This window comes from Poeciliopsis prolifica, unplaced genomic scaffold, assembly GCF_027474105.1.
Source record: "Poeciliopsis prolifica strain line A6 unplaced genomic scaffold, Auburn_PproV2 SCAFFOLD014, whole genome shotgun sequence".
In the NCBI taxonomy this organism is placed as follows: domain Eukaryota; kingdom Metazoa; phylum Chordata; class Actinopteri; order Cyprinodontiformes; family Poeciliidae; genus Poeciliopsis; species Poeciliopsis prolifica.
This window is the reverse complement of record NW_026562389.1, coordinates 1718967-1735789: the sequence shown is the minus strand read 5'-3', so window position 1 is coordinate 1735789 and position 16823 is coordinate 1718967. Positions and strand designations below refer to the sequence as shown.

Here is a 16823-nt window from a genome sequence, read left to right as displayed (position 1 = left end):
TGCATAAACTGAGTTCAACTTGGGTCATTGGTTGGTTCTGTCTGAGCTGCACTTTCAAAACAAACACTGTGGATAAAGTATCTGGTTAGCCTCTGGCTCAAATCACACCTTTGTCAATTCATAAGACCATTTTGTACCAACATATTTTTGTTGTCGCTTTCATTTCAGATCTGCAAGCATTATACACATGTAAAAATTTCATATCATGCTAATTTCCGCAGCATTTAAGTATTTACAAAGCTTATAGATAACATTTCTTAAAATGCTTAATGAATTTAATTCAAGAGAATGTTTATGTATTATCATCTGAAATATTTTTAAGTACCACTCCCATTTATTCTGCTTTATTCATAAAGCATCCCCGTTTGGATGCTTTATGAGATATGAGTCTATGCGTGTATCTTTTGGCATCCCTTTTAGAGATAACCCAACTCAAAATCATGCCACAATCCTCTTTCGAAAGGATCAAGCTGAGGTCCATCAATAAGTGTATCTAATAGTATATCATTCACAAGCTTCTCTAAACCTCATTGTGAAGTGATTGGTCAGCTCTTTCACTCTGGCTTCAGAGAAGTTCCTCCCCATCTCAACAGGCCTTTAATCTCCTGCAGATTAATTTAGCTTCATTCATGTGATGATGAATCACTGCTGTGGATGACTACTGCTGCTTCGTTGTGTGGCAGTTTTGATAAATGTAGCCATTAAGCTCCCACTGCCCTATGTGTCTCACCTACAACCCGGTTCCTGGAGTCTCTTTTTGTCCACAGCTGACCAAACAGACACCGGACACCATCACATGTAAGCAAAAACGTGTCGCTGTTTATTTGAATATGTACATTACCAATTCTCCTGCAGTGACTAAATGATTCATGAATATTCTGTTTGAAGGCAAGCTGCCTGAAAATGAGGAACCAGCGCTTTGGCTGCTGCTCCTCCGGTTTCTGAGCCCAGGCCATGGGCTCGTTCACGTGAAAACTCTTTCCGCAACAGCATTTCTCGTAACAACAAACGGAGGGAACTGATTCATGTTCTGGAGTGGAAGAGAATGGCGGTGCTCAGTTTTGGTGCCTGTGCTGTTGTTGCAGCCGCAGCGTGATGGATGTGTTTGTCAAGGAGGACGGCCCTGTTCACTTATGTTGGCAATGCCTGGCCATAAACCATCTTCCACAGATGTACGTGTTTATGTGAATGAGTGATTTTTTTCTCTTTTTTTGCAGGATGGATGAAGTGCATGTGGCTCTGACAGCTAATCAATCAGCATCTACCCAGCTCACCTGTTGGGAAGCAAAACAATCCCAAAACAAAATCATACAAACGTTTTTAAACCCATTTAAAACTCTACAATTATCATTCCAACTAACAGCATAAACTTTACCAGGGATGCCATGGAGATGAGAACGTTACGCCCCAACGTGTTGAAGGGATTTCCAGCAATCGCCATGGCAACAGACTGATTGATAGCCGGGACGTTTTCAAGGTCATCCTCGGATTCGCCGGTCTTGTTCTTGCCGGCGCGTGTGTCACAAACTGAATGAGACAAACAGGAGCCGGGCGTATTTAAGTGAAGCAGAGAGGAGTTACAGCTGTAAGTTCAGCACTGCTGTGTCTTAAGTAGACGTGAGACAGACAATAGAGTCCAGCATAAACACATTCATGTCAGGGTGAAGAAAGATGGATGAGCGCAGGTATTTAGAAAAATAAAGTCATTTCATTGTGGCTAATTGACGATTAAAGGCATGAACCTTCCACCTTGTTAAACCTCATTAAATAGGAGGTTCCACAGAATCTCCCTCACCAACACTTGGAGTATTTTATTGTCTTTTATCCAAAATACTGAAAGAAAAACTGTCATCGATCCATGATACTTTACCGCATACCTGTGAAATCCAAGTAGTTGGTCGACTCTATAATAATCCCCACCAGGGGGAGGTAGAGAGCAGAAACCTTGGCTCTGACATCAGTTTTAACACAACGATCATCCAGATCATGGGAACACAGCAAACTGTAAATTGCATTGATCGCCTTTCTTTGAACCTTTCCCCTGCAAACAGAGAAAAAAGGTCAATCAGCGTTTTTTTACATTTCCTCACATTCCTCACAAACATAAAAGCGTATTTTATGATAGACCTTCACAAACTAGTGTAATAATTTCAAAAGATAGCGATGGTTTAAAACAGTTTTACTGTGACAAAAAGTTAAACATTTTCTCATTTGATGAAGATTCAGAATGCAGCTTTTGAATAAAACAAATCTGAAAGAAGCAAAAAAAACAATTGGAAACAATTTGACAGAGTTCCTCCCTACCCTTCTGACTCCATGTCAAGTGCTGCGCTAAGTTCTGTTAAGAGCAGACCGGTGAGGTAATGCTGTTGCTTGAATTCCTGAGACAGATCAAACAACGCCAAGATCCTCTGCTGTTCCTGGTAGGAGCCAGAACTCTGAATGGAAAAAAAACAAAACAATGAAATGGAGGGAAACGGTCAGAAACCAGAAGTAACTGCAATTTTTGAAAACATGTTGACTGAATGATCCGATATTGTCTCTACACTCCTCTTTATGGTATTTCCAGAATAAAGTATTCTGCAGCTTTGTTACTTTGCAGTTACAGCCATGATGTGTTATGCAAAATATGTGCTTTGCTATAAAACGGCATTAAATTTGATGGCCTTGGATACAAATTCGAAATCTTCCACTCGAGTGGGCACACCTGCGAAGAAATGGACGGGCAGGGAGAGGCGGGCGCAGAAGCCGGGCTGCTGAAGAAGAGGCTCAGGTTGAGGTAGTGCTCATGGCTGCAGAGGATTCGCAGGAACTCCAGGCGCATGCTGATCAAAGTTGGCATTGAAACACTCTTAGCAGACATCTACAAGTGAAAAAAAGAAGAGGAATGGTCAATATTACCTCCAAGGCATGTTACCTTGTACAAAATTGTATATATTAAATCTAAAATGATGCTTCTGCTTGCGTCTGAGTGCGACTTCACCTGGTTGCAGTAGTTTTTCACAAGCTGGAAAACAAACCCTCGGTCCATGAGGGACAGCAGGTCATAGAGGAAGAAGGCCAGACTGATGTTGATTTTCTCTGCTTGCTCTACCTCCTGAAACAACAGTCAACAAACAGCAATCAGTAAGCTGCACTGACCGGATCTCGACAAGCATCTAGCTGAGCAAGCCAAGCTTTTGTTACCACAGAGACAAATTTAATTAGCACTTCCAGCTCCCTGTTGTTTAGAGGACACAGAGAAGATGAACACTCAAACAGCCCAACTCAAGAGATCAGAAGGTGTGGAGGGGATCCTCTGTTAAACAGCTTTGGGACTCGAGTTGAGGGAATCTGCTTCACTTGGCTCAGCGGATAAATGTCTTTATATTTTGTCACCTTTTGTTGTTTGACAAGGATTGTGCAAATCTCTGCTGTGACCACAGAGACGATGGTGGTGACGTCATCTTTGAATCTGTCGGAGAAGCGGCTCCTTCGGGGGACAGTGTACCTGTCTAGCTGAGACACATGCTGAGCCATGCTTTTCACCTGTTTACACAAGCCACACAGGAAACAAACAGGAATCACACATCAGGAAAACATGGAGCGGAAAAAAAAAGCCAAACACATGCAGCAACCACACAGTCAGTATATGGAAATTGGTTGACAGCATGGAGAATTTAAAATACATGTTGTTAAACATTAGAATTGTCGTATTTTAGTTTCCCATTTTTAGTGGAGTAGAAACGTCTTAATTTTGATGAAAAATAAACACAGAAGGCATTTAAAATGTTATAAGGAAGAGGCATTAAACCCTCCTGTTATCAGAGGCAAACCCAGCAAAAATGTTGCCCTGTTTATATTATATTATGTACAACTGTAGTTAATATAATATAAATAGGATATTAAATAATATACAGATTTTAACAATACTTGTAATAAACTATAGTATACATTTGTGGTTTCACCTATACACTGACTTTTATAGCATATGTAGTCACAATCGAGAATTCAGCTCAAGTTTGAAAAATTATCTTTTGTGTTTGTTCTTTTACAAGAAAGGGTTGATAAATCTTAAATCTTGCTTAAATGAAAGAATTTCTTACAAATAAAATACTTAAGTTTAGGTCTGAACATTAAACATTTTCAGCTGGAGAACAATGTAGACTCCTTAAAAGAAACAATAGTTTGGTTCTGAATTTTAAAATCCAAGTTGTATACCAATTTCAATGTCACAGGCCACCTGTGGAGTACAGGAGTATTTTCTTCACTTTGCCATTAGAATTTATTGGGCATGTGTATGAGCAATACAAAACTCTATTCTGCACAAAAACATATTTTTTCTTTTGCTCCATGTTGCCCCCTTCCAGGCTGTGCAATCCTAAAAACATCCAAACAGCAACTGTCGGCATCAACAGTAATGTCAATGTTTAATTTGAATCCTTTGGATATTTTTTTTTTAAATAAACACCATTTATTACCAATATTTAAAGCCATATGTGTATTTAACTTTTTGCCTTGTAAGTTAAATTCAAACATGGAGTCGTAAAAGATAGAAAAAAATTGACACTGACCAACAGCTCAAAGAAGAACCAGGCATATTTATAAGCGTTTTCTCTGCAGACGCCAGTGCTGACAACCATCTGCAGAGCCAGCTCCTCATGAAATTGCTGTAACAGAAAAAATAAAATGTAGGGAAAAATAGTGCACCTACAGTGTTGAACTCTAATCAACCACAATGTCCTCAATGTTACACTCCCACCTTGTGGCTAATAGAGGATAATAGATGGTGAATTTTTCAGACTGTAGGTGTTTGTTTTGTTTTTCCACACCTTTCCTCTGTATGTGTACAGATTATAACTTAAAACTGTCATTTCCTAAAAGAGTTAAGTCCTCTTGTCCAACATAAAGAATTCAGTCATATTTTAAATGCGGTCATATTTTATACCCTACTATTGTTGACAATAGTAGGGTATAGCAAGAAGAAAAAATTAGTCCTCAAATGACCAGGAGCTGCTGTTTGAACTCTCTGTATAGTATCCTGTCCTTATTCTATTTCCCCCCCAAAAAAATTCTCTCTTCCTCTCATTCTCCAAATAAAAATTAACATGTATGTCACACTAGATTTTATGCTTTTCAGGTTTTCTGTTCTTTCAGTCGGTACCTTTCTGTTGGAGGGTCTTGTGCTTCCTGCAGAGTTCTGATAGTTGCTGGTTTCCACATAGGTGGACACGCGGCTGCCCGGGTAGTTGAGGCCCTGCACACAAAATGTTCCATCAAACTATGATGGATATTTTCATTAGACTGGCTAACTGGTGGCCTATTACAATACCTAACACACAGAGAGGGACTGAAGAGTAAATTCTGTATAAACGGAAAAGTTGGGGTGTTTACAGACAGAACCAGATATTTACATACACTTTGTCAAACATGCATTAGATTTTTTTTCCTCCAACTGTTTCACATTAAATCCGTCTGAACTATTTCTGTTTCAAGACACATATTACCAAGAATATGCCACAATTTGAGTGTTACTTATTATTTTTCTTCAAAGTCAGAAGTGTAGATAAATTACTGTTGCTATGCAAGTTAAAATGGCCAGATAACAATGTGCAGGCTCGATGTGCTTCTGAAGGGATAATTAACATTTGAGCTAAACAGAGCCGTACATATCTTCAGCTAAGCATCCTTCTTCTTTGTGTGAAATCATAGAAAACCCTTAAGGAAATCAGCAAAGATAGCATGAAGATGCTTGTGGACCCTCACAAGCTTGGTTCATCCTTTCCAGAAAATGCAACATTCATCTGTATCAAGTCTGACCATTCTGTGTCTGATCTCTTAGACACACAATGGGTTCTGTGTCTTAGAGATGCAAAAGCAACAGACCTTGTGAAGATGCTGGCTAAAGCTAATGCAGGGCAGTGTCGTTATCCAGCTAGCATGCACGACGTCACTTTTCCACAAACAAAATATTCAGCAAATTGAATACTTTTGTTAATCCCATGTGAATAGCAGAAAAAGTTTTGTATGACTATTAAACAATGAGGAAAAAAGTTCAAGGGTGTTTTTATGACATGTATGTAAAAACGTCTCCTCTATACAGTGCATGCCATACTCTGTGATCCTTTATATAACAATCAGGTAAAAGATATACATTCAGTGAAAACTGAAATAGATCACTTCACACTTCAAATTGCATCTGTATTGGTCAAATTAATTATTACCTTTGCAGAGAGAATATCTTTGATCTCTGCATCTTCTTCAGAAGCTTGCTGAGCAGGGATGTCGGGGTTGCTGCTGCTGCGGGCCCGGGACTGGAGGAGCATGCTGCCGACTCTGGCAGCCGTAGCCGGACCTATGGTCATGTAACGGCTGTCTGATGATGGAGCTGAACCTGCTGGACCTGAGGTCAAGGCCCCAAGAAAACATAGAAATCACAAATCTGGAGATTTTGGCAGTAAACGCACTCCAGTGACTGAAATGATGAGGACATTACCGGCATTCTGTGTGTCTCGGGGGGGATCAGGAAGACGAAAGACCCAGTAAAGGTAGGTTGCTAAGAGGATATTTCTTCCCAGCTGGTCCCTGAATAGCTCCTGGCTGTTGTGAAGACTGTTGACAATAGACACCACCGATTCAAAGGCTATCTGGGCCAGATTGGCTAAAAAAAGGGGACATGTGCACAAATATGCACACATATATGGTTAGAAATGGAAAAATCAGAAATTATAAGTAAAAGGATAAAACAATTTTGTTATACTATGACAAAATATGAGAAACATCTTATTTTAAGTGGCATCTCACCAGTTTGGCCAGCTATGACCATAGGCTGCATGATGAGGGTGAAAAGTTTATCCAGTACCCGGTGGAGGAAGAGCACCAGAGGCTCTAAATTAGAGGAGGACAAAGATACGATGCTGAGCTTCAGCTCAGGTTCCAGTTTGTTCTCGGGAATCTTCTCGTCCTTGATCCGCACAGGGAATGTAGTTCCACCTTCCAGCGCATGACACAGGGTGAAGAAACGCTCCAAGTGATTGTCCTGGTGCAGTATGGTTGTTTCAGACAAGTCACAATAAAAGGGTGCAGAAAGGAGTATTAGAAAGCAAAAAGAGGTTGTAATTGAAGATGATCTATCTGGTCTGCGAAACCAGTAAAACTTTGAAATTTGTATTTACTTGAGGGTGAACAGACGATACAGCTTGGACCTCAAGGTTGAAAAGCCCTTTGTGGCTCTCCATCCACTTGACCGGAGGGACCTGGGGTGGAAGTTTCTACAAGAAACACGGGAGAAAAATTTTTTTATTTCAGTCTGCAAAAATATTCTTAAAGTGCAATTTTTAAATAGATAAAAATTGCACCACAAAAAATTTATTAGAAACACCTTTAAATTAATTTTTTAAAATCCTATTTATTCCGTTATGTGTTGGAAATCAACAAACTCGAAAGTAAATGTGTTAGTGCCTGAAGTGATGCATCTTTGCCAGCTTTATCAAGATAAATTCCACCAAGATTGTGGCTACAACATGACAAAATTTGAAAAATTCTGTCATGTTAATTTTGTCAATGTAGCCTTAACACAAATGTAGCCAAGTATTCTGGCTACATTTGCAGTTCACATATTTAATTGTGTGTACCTCTGGAGTGTGTAGCGAGTAGTTGACAGGAAGTCGCTCCAGAACGATGGGCAGACAGAACTGCCCAGTCTGCAGCCGGTCGCAGTTCAGGATGGGCAACCACTGCACCAAAGGCAATCACCAGATTCATTAGATCAGCATAGTTACAGACTGAAGACTTCAAGACTGAAACGAGGAGTGTCATCAGAGAAAAGCTAAATCTCACAGAGTATCCAATTAGGGTCTCCCAGTTGCCGCTCTGGTTCTGTTTCTGTTGGCAGCTGATGTGGTAGAAAGTGAACAGCAAGTGATGTCTCTCCGTCAGACGGGCTGGAAGGGAAAGCTTCACCTCTTCATAGAAGTCTGGAGACCTGAGAAAGACAATAAAACAAGAAAAAGAGAACAAAAAAAAAAAAAAAAAGAAGATGAGAAAAAAGATTTACCAAACAAGTATTCAAATAAAGTAGGGCGAAGTGAGTGGAGAAGTGGAGACACAGACTAAAGTCCTTTGAAATGTAACAAAATGAATATTATAAAACAAAGAAAAAATATGACTAACAGGGGAAGATGTTACAAAATAAACTGAGAAATGAATATGCTTTATGGACTAAATATTTCAAAACATACATGCTGATGAACCACAGTAAGAAATTTCTCAAATTTCAAGTTTTAATAATTAATTTATTCATTCATTCATTCATACTTGTATGTATATTTTTGGAATGTCACAACATTTAAGGTATCAAGATTATATGCAATAATGAGTACTTGCTTGTTATGGTATGTAACAGGTGTGTAAACTTCTTGTAAGAACTCCGGACCGCCGGATTTCCCAAAAATAACCTAAAAGTAAAAAGGAACATAAAAATGAATAAAAACATGAATGCATTTCACAATATGTCAACGTTCAACGTGTTTAATGATTTTAAACAGCTACACTCACAGGCAGAACACAACTGGGGTCCTCTCCACTCATGAACTGGATTTTGATGGTGATATTTCTTGCTGAAGTGAGCCTGTTGACAAAGTTCAGTCTCTGGGGATACACATAGAGCAGGTTCCTACAGACAAACAAAGAAAATGAGGATGAGACTTCCTGGTTATAACATAAAAAATAAAAAGTCCTAAGAAATATGTGAGTGAAAGAAAGCAATTACAAAAAAATTCACTAGATGGCGCTCCTGTAGCAAATATATTTTAGTTGTCTGGATGAGACTTCCTGGTTATAACATAAAAAATAAAAAATCCTAAGAAATATGTGAGTGAAAGAAAGCAATTACAAAAAAATTCACTAGATGGCGCTCCTGTAGCAAATATATTTTAGTTGTCTGGTGGTAAGTTGAGGAAAATCTCTCCCTGCCTCTCAGGGTTTGCTAACACCACTTCATTAAGAAGGCAATGCAATATTTGCACTTCCTGAGATTGCTCCAGAAGGAGAAAATCGACCAGAAGCTGCTCATAACCTTCTGACGGTCCTCCATCGAGATCATCCTAACCTATTGTGCCTTTGACTGGAAGAGAGCAATCAAAAAAGAGCAAAAGATCATGGGCTGCAGTCTCTCTTCTCTAAAATGCAATTAAGAGTCTTCCCTGCCTCAGCACAGCAAAGCACATTAACAAAACAGCACCTTTTTATTCTTTTCCTTTTCGAAGATAGTAGAGCCAAACAGCACTTTGATGTAGCCTTTGAATTTTGTTTTACTTCCAAAAAGATTTGTTATATACAATTATGATAAAAGGTTTCTATTCTAACAGGCGCCAAACACACCTGTAAATGTTGTGAGGGACGTAAACTTCACTGGAGGGAAACTCCAGCACCTCTTTGACGGGACGGATGTTTTTCTCAGCCACGGGTATGAGTGGGATGAGTTCGGTGGACAGGCAGGCCTGCGGCGTGTCGTGGATGGGAGACATGTCCAATTTAATGCAACCTGGAAGACACGATCATTTAAATTTGCTTCTCTGGCACATTAAATACTGCGTCAGCCAAGAAGCAGACACCCAATAATTAGAGAGGGTGATGGGGAAAAAAAACACTCCTTCAGTGAAATGCACTTTCTGGCCATGAATGAGATCCGATCAATACCTCTATATTAGAAAAAAAACACTTTTTAATCAGTTTGATAGCATTACATTGGAGAACTGTTAAGGAGAACTGTTAGCTGCATTATTCCTCTTTACTCTCTGTCAAAAATAAATAAATAAATAAAAGCTGCTGCATGAGATTCAATAAACACATCAAATAGTTAAATGCAATGAGGAAAAACCTGGTATTGTCTTGATCCTTCTTTGTGGAGTTGAGGATTTCTTAATATCAGCTAAGAATTTCAACAAATCTTCGTCACTTAGACGATCCCCTTCCTGAAACATAAACACATGCAATATTTATTAATTTACAAAAGGCGCAACTACAAAGCAGAAACATTGAAAGAGCTTGAAGCATTTAGTGTGTTTTTCTTTTCATAATGGGCCGCAGGGGCAAGCTGGTACACGCCCTCGTCTTTGTGACATTTATCTTGTAGAGTTTAGCTTTAAAAGAAAACAAAGCCTGATTTCTGTGTTTGGCTGTCTAACCTGTTTGAAAATCGTTGTGATAGTGATGGTTGCAGGTTTGAAAGTGTGAACGTTATAACATGCTTCCTCCATGCTGGTGAAACGCTCGGAGTTCCTCCTGGGGAGCTGCGTTTTCCGGTCCATGCTGCTGGATTTACCTTCAGGAAAGAGAAGAAAACTGAATGAATATTAACTCAGTGAATAATGAATTTATTATGACAGGTTTTTGAACAAAACTATGTCTTTTTTTACAATATGTGGAAAGACTTTTCAAAACTGCAAGAGAACAAATGAGTACAATTAGCTGAAAAACTGACATGCAGGAGATGATTTGTTGAGAAATGATGATATCACTTATGAATATCCAGACGTATTAATTTAGAAAAGGGTCTAAACCACTTGACAGTTTTATAGACAATTGCAGTTGTTTGCAGATCACTGCCATTCGCTTTTCATCTTGGCTTGGCACTAATTCCCACATCTCACCAGAGCCTGTGCTGGTCTTTGCTGCTTTTTTGTATCTTTTTTTAAGACATGGCTTTCAGAAATCTTTTTGGTCTGACATTTCTTCCCACTCTCCTGTTTTTTTACTTCAGCAATATACTAATACAGTCGATAAGAAGGACTTGACAGGACATCGATGCTCATAAAATCCTCATTTGAAAAATGTGTCTCTTATGTGAAATATACAAATATTTCTACTTTTTAATGCTGTGAAGGAAGCATTAAAAGTTGTGCCCAAGAATACTTTGTACTCATTTAAAATAAAACATAATCTGGATCATCTGGTGAATCTCCAAAATGTGATGAAAAACCACATGCAGGAAATGACTCTAGTCTGGAGCAGGTTCTTCTGTGGACAAACTCATAACCACCTCCTTTTACGCCGTCAGAATCCGTGACATCGCGGTCCGAGGCAGCAGTTTGAGAGATGACCTCCATGATGTTAACTGTTGCCCAAGCAAAAGGCATGCGATAGCGGCCCAGCCTCTGGCAGAAAGCCTCCGCCTGGCTCTTCAATTTCTCAAGTTTGTCTCTGTTCTAAAAAAAAAAGAAAGAAAGCCACAAATCTTTACTTTAATTTTAGAGTTATTAATGAACCCACAAGAATCATTGGTTTTACCAGGGGAAGAAGGAAACAGACCAGCTTGTTTCTGTGAAGTGAGTCTGGTGACACAACAAACAGATTGTTCTGCTACTTTACCTTTGTAGAGTCACTCTCCCGCATTGTTAAATAGGGGTCAGCACAGTCACTAATCTCTCCTTGCTGGAGGACCTTCTCAATCTGAAACACAGACAGGAAGTACAAAAGTAACCAGAGAAGCTTGCGACATATAACCCCCCTAAAAAAAATCTATATCTTACTGGCAAAGGTTCACAGTGCACTGAATTACAAGGTGCGCAGTATATTTTATATTTCAACTACAGGATTTACTTAAAACCAGGAATCTTGGCTGTTTTTCACATGACTGTTAAAGGATTTTGGTTTTTATTCTTACCTTGATGACCAGGTATATATCAGGGGACGGGTAAGTAACAGAGAAGATGGCAGACCTTGCCAAGGTGGAGTGATCCACATGTGGAGTGTGAGGTTTCAAGAAGTTTCTAAACTGCTCTGAGTTAAGATCACAGTAGAAGTTCTCTGATATCTGGATGATGAAATGAAAGAAACATGATTTTTTTTAAAAAGAGAAGAGTAGTATGTTAGACAAGCAGCAAACTCAATAAATTGATTAGAAAGCCCTACTGACTCAGCACTCAGCAATTTCTCTTCTCCCTTTTTTAATACAGCCTGCAGGCTGATCTGCAGGCTGTACCTGCTGTGTGTCACTGCAGGGCTTTTGACCTCTGTCCATAATACTGCACATACCTCTGCTGCACTGACCAGAGCAGCACACATTCAAACAAACCAAACCCGTCATGGCTGGTAGATAGAAATCATCAAGATTAACTTTGCTCAGCCTGCATGCTTAGATAAGTTTTTTGCAGCAGTCTTTTTGTCTAATCTGTTTTTTTCTACTACAAAACATCTCATAGCATATTGACTGGTTTTAAAGCAATATGTTTTATGATAAATACACTTTCTTGCAAGACATCCACCCACTTATATATGCAGGATTACCCAGAAAGCTGGTGCCTATCTTCAGCCATCATTGAAAACTCAACAACTAGTTGGACTTCTGTAGGTAAATAGTTGCAGTGTATGTTATTTCTGTTTATCAGACTAAACGTAATGAATAAATTGCATCCTATACTTTTCTTACTTTACTTTTGAAACATTTTAAAAAACTATTCATCTTTTGCTAATATGAGCCAGATGACGAGTTAGACATGCATCACTCACTCACTAAAAGTAAAGCAAAGGCCCAGTGTTCACTATGTTAATATTCAGAGAGAATCGTTATTGCAAATCACTATTAAACTGTGATGAAATGAGACACATGGAATGTAATAACCCCTCTTCAACATGACATCGTTTCTGGTCACAGAGTGAAGTGTCCGCCTTGCACCAACAAGCTTTGCATTGTCAGAAGAAGAACATCTGGCGCCTTTGAATTAGCATCTGCGTAGCACGTTCCTCTTCTAACAGCTTCAATCAAAACAAATCTTTGTGAAAACTGCTGCAGAAAAAAAAAATCTAGAATGCCTGCTTATTTATTTTCTGTGCATAAACTGCATGAGTCTGACCTTATACTGCTGACTACAGAGGAATGGTCTTCAGGATTGATATATCATTCTTATTAGGGAATACTTGTAAAGAATCTATTTTTTTATTGCTGTAAAATTAAGCTCATTTTGGTTGCATGCCTAACGTAAAACCTCTGTCTGTTTTACATCTGCACATTTGAAATCATAAGTAGGTCGCTTGTTGGGCCAAAGCCTGCCTCTGTGCTCTAAGAAGGACATTTTTTAATAACCCAGAGTATTAAGTGGACCTTTATGAACATCTGCTGCAGATTTCACAAACGTAAAACAGCCTGAGAGGTGCATGAAAAAACACAACACAAGCAATAACCTATTTTAAACCACAACACTGAAAACAGAGAAAAACAGGCTCAACAAGCACACTGAGGAGAGCTTCAGAAATATGTCGAGGAAAAAAAGGAGAAGATTTTAAAGACAAGTAGGTCAAAAGTGATCGGTTTGTAGTTGCAACTGTAATTATCTCTGACAAAACAAGAGTGACAGTTTCCTCAACATGCAGATTGAGACATGCTTCATGACTTTTCAACAGTCAGCCTCTGTTTTTACTCATAGCAATAGACAGGAAGTTGTTTCACTGCCACAAAGATACGGTATCAAAATTGCAACTTCACATTATTTGCAATAATTTTTTTAACTTAGTGTGCTCTCTGGACATATTGGTGCTCCTGGTAAAGATTAATTTAAAAAGCTTAGAAAGAAAATTGGCTTTTTTTTTAACTATCATTTTGAAAACCGCTTTCAATATAATTTATTTAAGGTGAGTGGGTATTGCCACATTTGTAGGGACCCCTAAAATTGCCTCTCTCTCCATTTTTTTATTTAACACCTTTATTTCTTAAAGTCAATCAGAGTGTCATATAGTCTAAATACCAGCTGTCGATATGCCAATCGATTATTTGAGAGACCTACCAGGAAAGAGCCCCCTCTGTAGGACAGAAACAGTATTTAGCAGGCTGCGTCTGCTAAATACTGTTGTATTTTTAAATGTAATTGCTCACTTTGGTACAATGAGACCAAGATTAAACTTTTCAGAAACAAATACTTAGCAATTTGAATGATGAGTATATAGGTGCTGTTAAGTACTGTGTGGAGTCTGTAACGCAATGGGTCTTGTTTTCTTCTCAAATGTTCTTTGACATACAATTCTAAATACAATTTCTGCATACAAGAGCAATAAAACATTAAGTGGTTCACAGGCTTTTTACTAGTCTCAATAACAGACTTTTATTTGGTGAATCATCCTGAAATATACACTAGTAAATCTCCTTCTGTGGTGGTAATTTTCAGTTCTTCTCTTCTACCCACTGGAGTATCATAAAACTGTTGATCTTGCTACGCAGCAAAAAACCAGGAGAGCAGAATAGCTAAAAAGGTCAATAGAAAAGTCTCATTTTAGAGGTCAATATGTTCATAATCTTTCCATTCTTTTTCCTCCCAAAAAATATTCGCTCATGTAAATCCAGACGTTTCTTAAGCTATTCGTTTACAAGTGGTCAGTCATTTTAAAACTAAAGATTTATTTGGTCATATTGCCTCTGTTCAAATCACCGGAGGCAATTCATTGCTGCCAATTGCCATACAATATGGCTTTCTTTTTTCAGTACGTCTGAAAGATCTGATGGAGCGAAAACTTTTTTTTCCCGATTCTGTCATACAAAGTAGCTCAACCTGAGTCAAACTAGATGAAAAGTGAGACCTCCTCCCAAATCCTACATCTTTACAAAGATTTGAAGAATATAGCTGACTGACTATCACTAGTATTAGAATTAATGTGATGAAATCATCTGTGAGAACACTGGGACACACCTGATAGACCAGTACTACCTAATAAGAGGAGCTATTCTGCAAAAATAATGAGTTTTCTTACCTTTTTTTTCTCTTTCAGGTCATATAAGGCCATGGTGGCAAAAATGGGCTCAATGTCGATTTCAAACCTTGAAGTGAAGGAAGAAGAGGAAATATGCAAATTAACTATAGCGAATGACTGGAACTCTGTTTTTACAGTTGAGCTCAGAATATATTTTCTTCCTGTAAACGGCAGTCGTGACAGGAAGGAACCAATTGTCCCAATGCTAAATGATGACATGCTGAAAAGGGGTCAGATAGTATGATGCCAAACCACTGCAATTTGAGAAATTAACCCAGACATTTGGCAGCTGTATGGGCTGCACAGGGACAGGCATTATGAAAAGTGTAAGGCCGAAAAAATGTGAGTGGTCTGTGTGTGTGTGTGTGTGTGTGTGTGTGTGTGTGTGTGTGTGTGTGTGTGTGTGTGTGTGTGTGTGTGTGTGTGTGTGTACATGGGCGTGTACGTGTGTGTGTAAGACAGAGAAAAATTCAGCAAGTAGGGAGAGGAATACAGACATTTTAGGGAGGAACCCCTCCACAGAGCAGTTCTCCACCCTGATGGATTGCTTTGTCAGAATGAATTCATTTTTATTAATCTACTTAGACTCATAAATGACAATCTCTAAAGTTTACTTTCATACATTATTGGGTGCTTGAAGATTTGCACTTTAAAACAAGCAACTGTTGGCTCTTTGCCCGCCATGCACAATGAACAGAAAGCAGCTGATGAAATGATAGGACCACTCTCCCTCCCACAATATAATGAAAATGCATGACATACTTCATGGCCTGGCATCGAATCAAGATGCGTTCTCCAATGTGTTCTTTGGGGCAGTCGGGAATGGGCCGGATTTCCACCGCATCGTCCTAGAACAAAAACAAAAAGAAGCAAGAAATGAAAAGCAGATGTAGATGAGCCGGAAGAAAATGTATATTTTCAGATAAATGTTTTTGCACAATGCAAGTGCCGATTTTCCTAAATATTTGATGTTCTGCAAATGTGGAAACTAAAATGAAGCTCAAATCTGCTCAGAGTTAAGATTTATATTAAAAGTTTGATACTACAAGTTTTGTGGAAACTTGCATAAGTTTCCACAAATAAAACCTTGATTAACTGCTTTGGTTGATTTAAACATGTGAACTATCCATATTTAAACAGCTAAATAGTGAATACTTCACCTCATCAGGTGGTGGGTACAGCGCAAACACCTCAGGATGTCTTTTTGCATGCCGCGCCTCCTGGTTGAAGCGATCCAGCTCCTCATGGCTGCTGAAGGCCAGCAGTCCTTCTACCCTCTGGTCCGGAGTCAGGCTTCGCAAATTAAAATCACACGAGGTCAGTGTGCGGCTGGAGTCATCGCTCAGCCCTGCAAGAGTTGGGGACTTGACCTGAGGCAAAGATGGAGGAGGACACGTGGAGGAGGACACGTTAGTGTGCAGGAATGATCCAAGTGGGAGCAGCAGAATCACATTCATGTGACAGGAATGAAAATACTTGAGAGAAAAATCATTAATGAATAAAAGATGGCCATCGTTTATGTAAAGTGCCTTGAGGCAATATTTATTGTGAATTGGGGCTATATAGAAAAACTGAATGAAGCTGACACTTTTCCTACTGTACTCTTTAAGCTAGCTGTCTCTATTGTTATCTCCAGGACACACAGGACGTATGTAGTCAATTTGTCCTGAGCAGCACAGAGTACAGAACTCATGTGTTCATTTATTTCTGGAGTTGATGATTATTTGACAACCAAAACGCTGCAAGCAACACATCTGGACTGAAGAAAGCATCGGGAACTTCCACTAATCAAGTGAATTTCCTTTTTCGATATACAGATATGTTCAGAGGCCCTTTAGAGTCATCTTTGATCATGTCTGAAAAATAAACCCACTTGTAGTATCAAAGTACTTCCAGATTGGTTGAAGCCATCTTAAAATAATACAACCTTCCTAAAACGTTCTGTCACAGCTAGGTCATTTCCTAAACTGTGTTTACACACGAGCTCTTTGGAGCAACCCCAGGATTTCAACCCCAGAAGACGGTGTGTTGGGACAAGGCCATGTTTTCAGATTATATTTTCACAAGCCTGAGTTGAAAAAAAGACAATCCATCTTTTTTGTGAC

At 39.0% G+C, this 16823-nt stretch overlaps 1 protein-coding gene across 3 annotated transcripts in view; it reads right to left on the bottom strand.

Annotated features, from left to right (window-relative positions):
* The window catches only part of dock8 (dedicator of cytokinesis 8), a 55186-nt gene that overhangs the window by 18185 nt on the left and 20178 nt on the right, over positions 1-16823 (bottom strand). For all 3 annotated transcript variants that reach the window (XR_008606557.1, XM_055039336.1, XM_055039337.1), the window contains 25 exons: positions 15879-16088; positions 15481-15566; positions 14719-14785; positions 11645-11794; positions 11350-11430; positions 11021-11186; positions 10167-10303; positions 9860-9953; positions 9361-9523; positions 8536-8653; positions 8365-8435; positions 7819-7963; positions 7614-7715; positions 7155-7250; positions 6784-7018; positions 6476-6640; positions 6204-6382; positions 5144-5236; positions 4554-4649; positions 3379-3528; positions 2984-3097; positions 2708-2863; positions 2305-2438; positions 1878-2041; positions 1376-1527 (listed from right to left, as the gene is read on the bottom strand). Coding sequence is in view for 2 of the 3 variants with exons in the window: in XM_055039336.1 (XP_054895311.1) it covers positions 1376-1527; positions 1878-2041; positions 2305-2438; positions 2708-2863; positions 2984-3097; positions 3379-3528; positions 4554-4649; positions 5144-5236; positions 6204-6382; positions 6476-6640; positions 6784-7018; positions 7155-7250; positions 7614-7715; positions 7819-7963; positions 8365-8435; positions 8536-8653; positions 9361-9523; positions 9860-9953; positions 10167-10303; positions 11021-11186; positions 11350-11430; positions 11645-11794; positions 14719-14785; positions 15481-15566; positions 15879-16088 (3324 nt within the window). In the remaining variant the exon portion in view is untranslated. The remainder of the gene's footprint in view (positions 1-1375; positions 1528-1877; positions 2042-2304; positions 2439-2707; positions 2864-2983; positions 3098-3378; positions 3529-4553; positions 4650-5143; positions 5237-6203; positions 6383-6475; positions 6641-6783; positions 7019-7154; positions 7251-7613; positions 7716-7818; positions 7964-8364; positions 8436-8535; positions 8654-9360; positions 9524-9859; positions 9954-10166; positions 10304-11020; positions 11187-11349; positions 11431-11644; positions 11795-14718; positions 14786-15480; positions 15567-15878; positions 16089-16823) is intronic.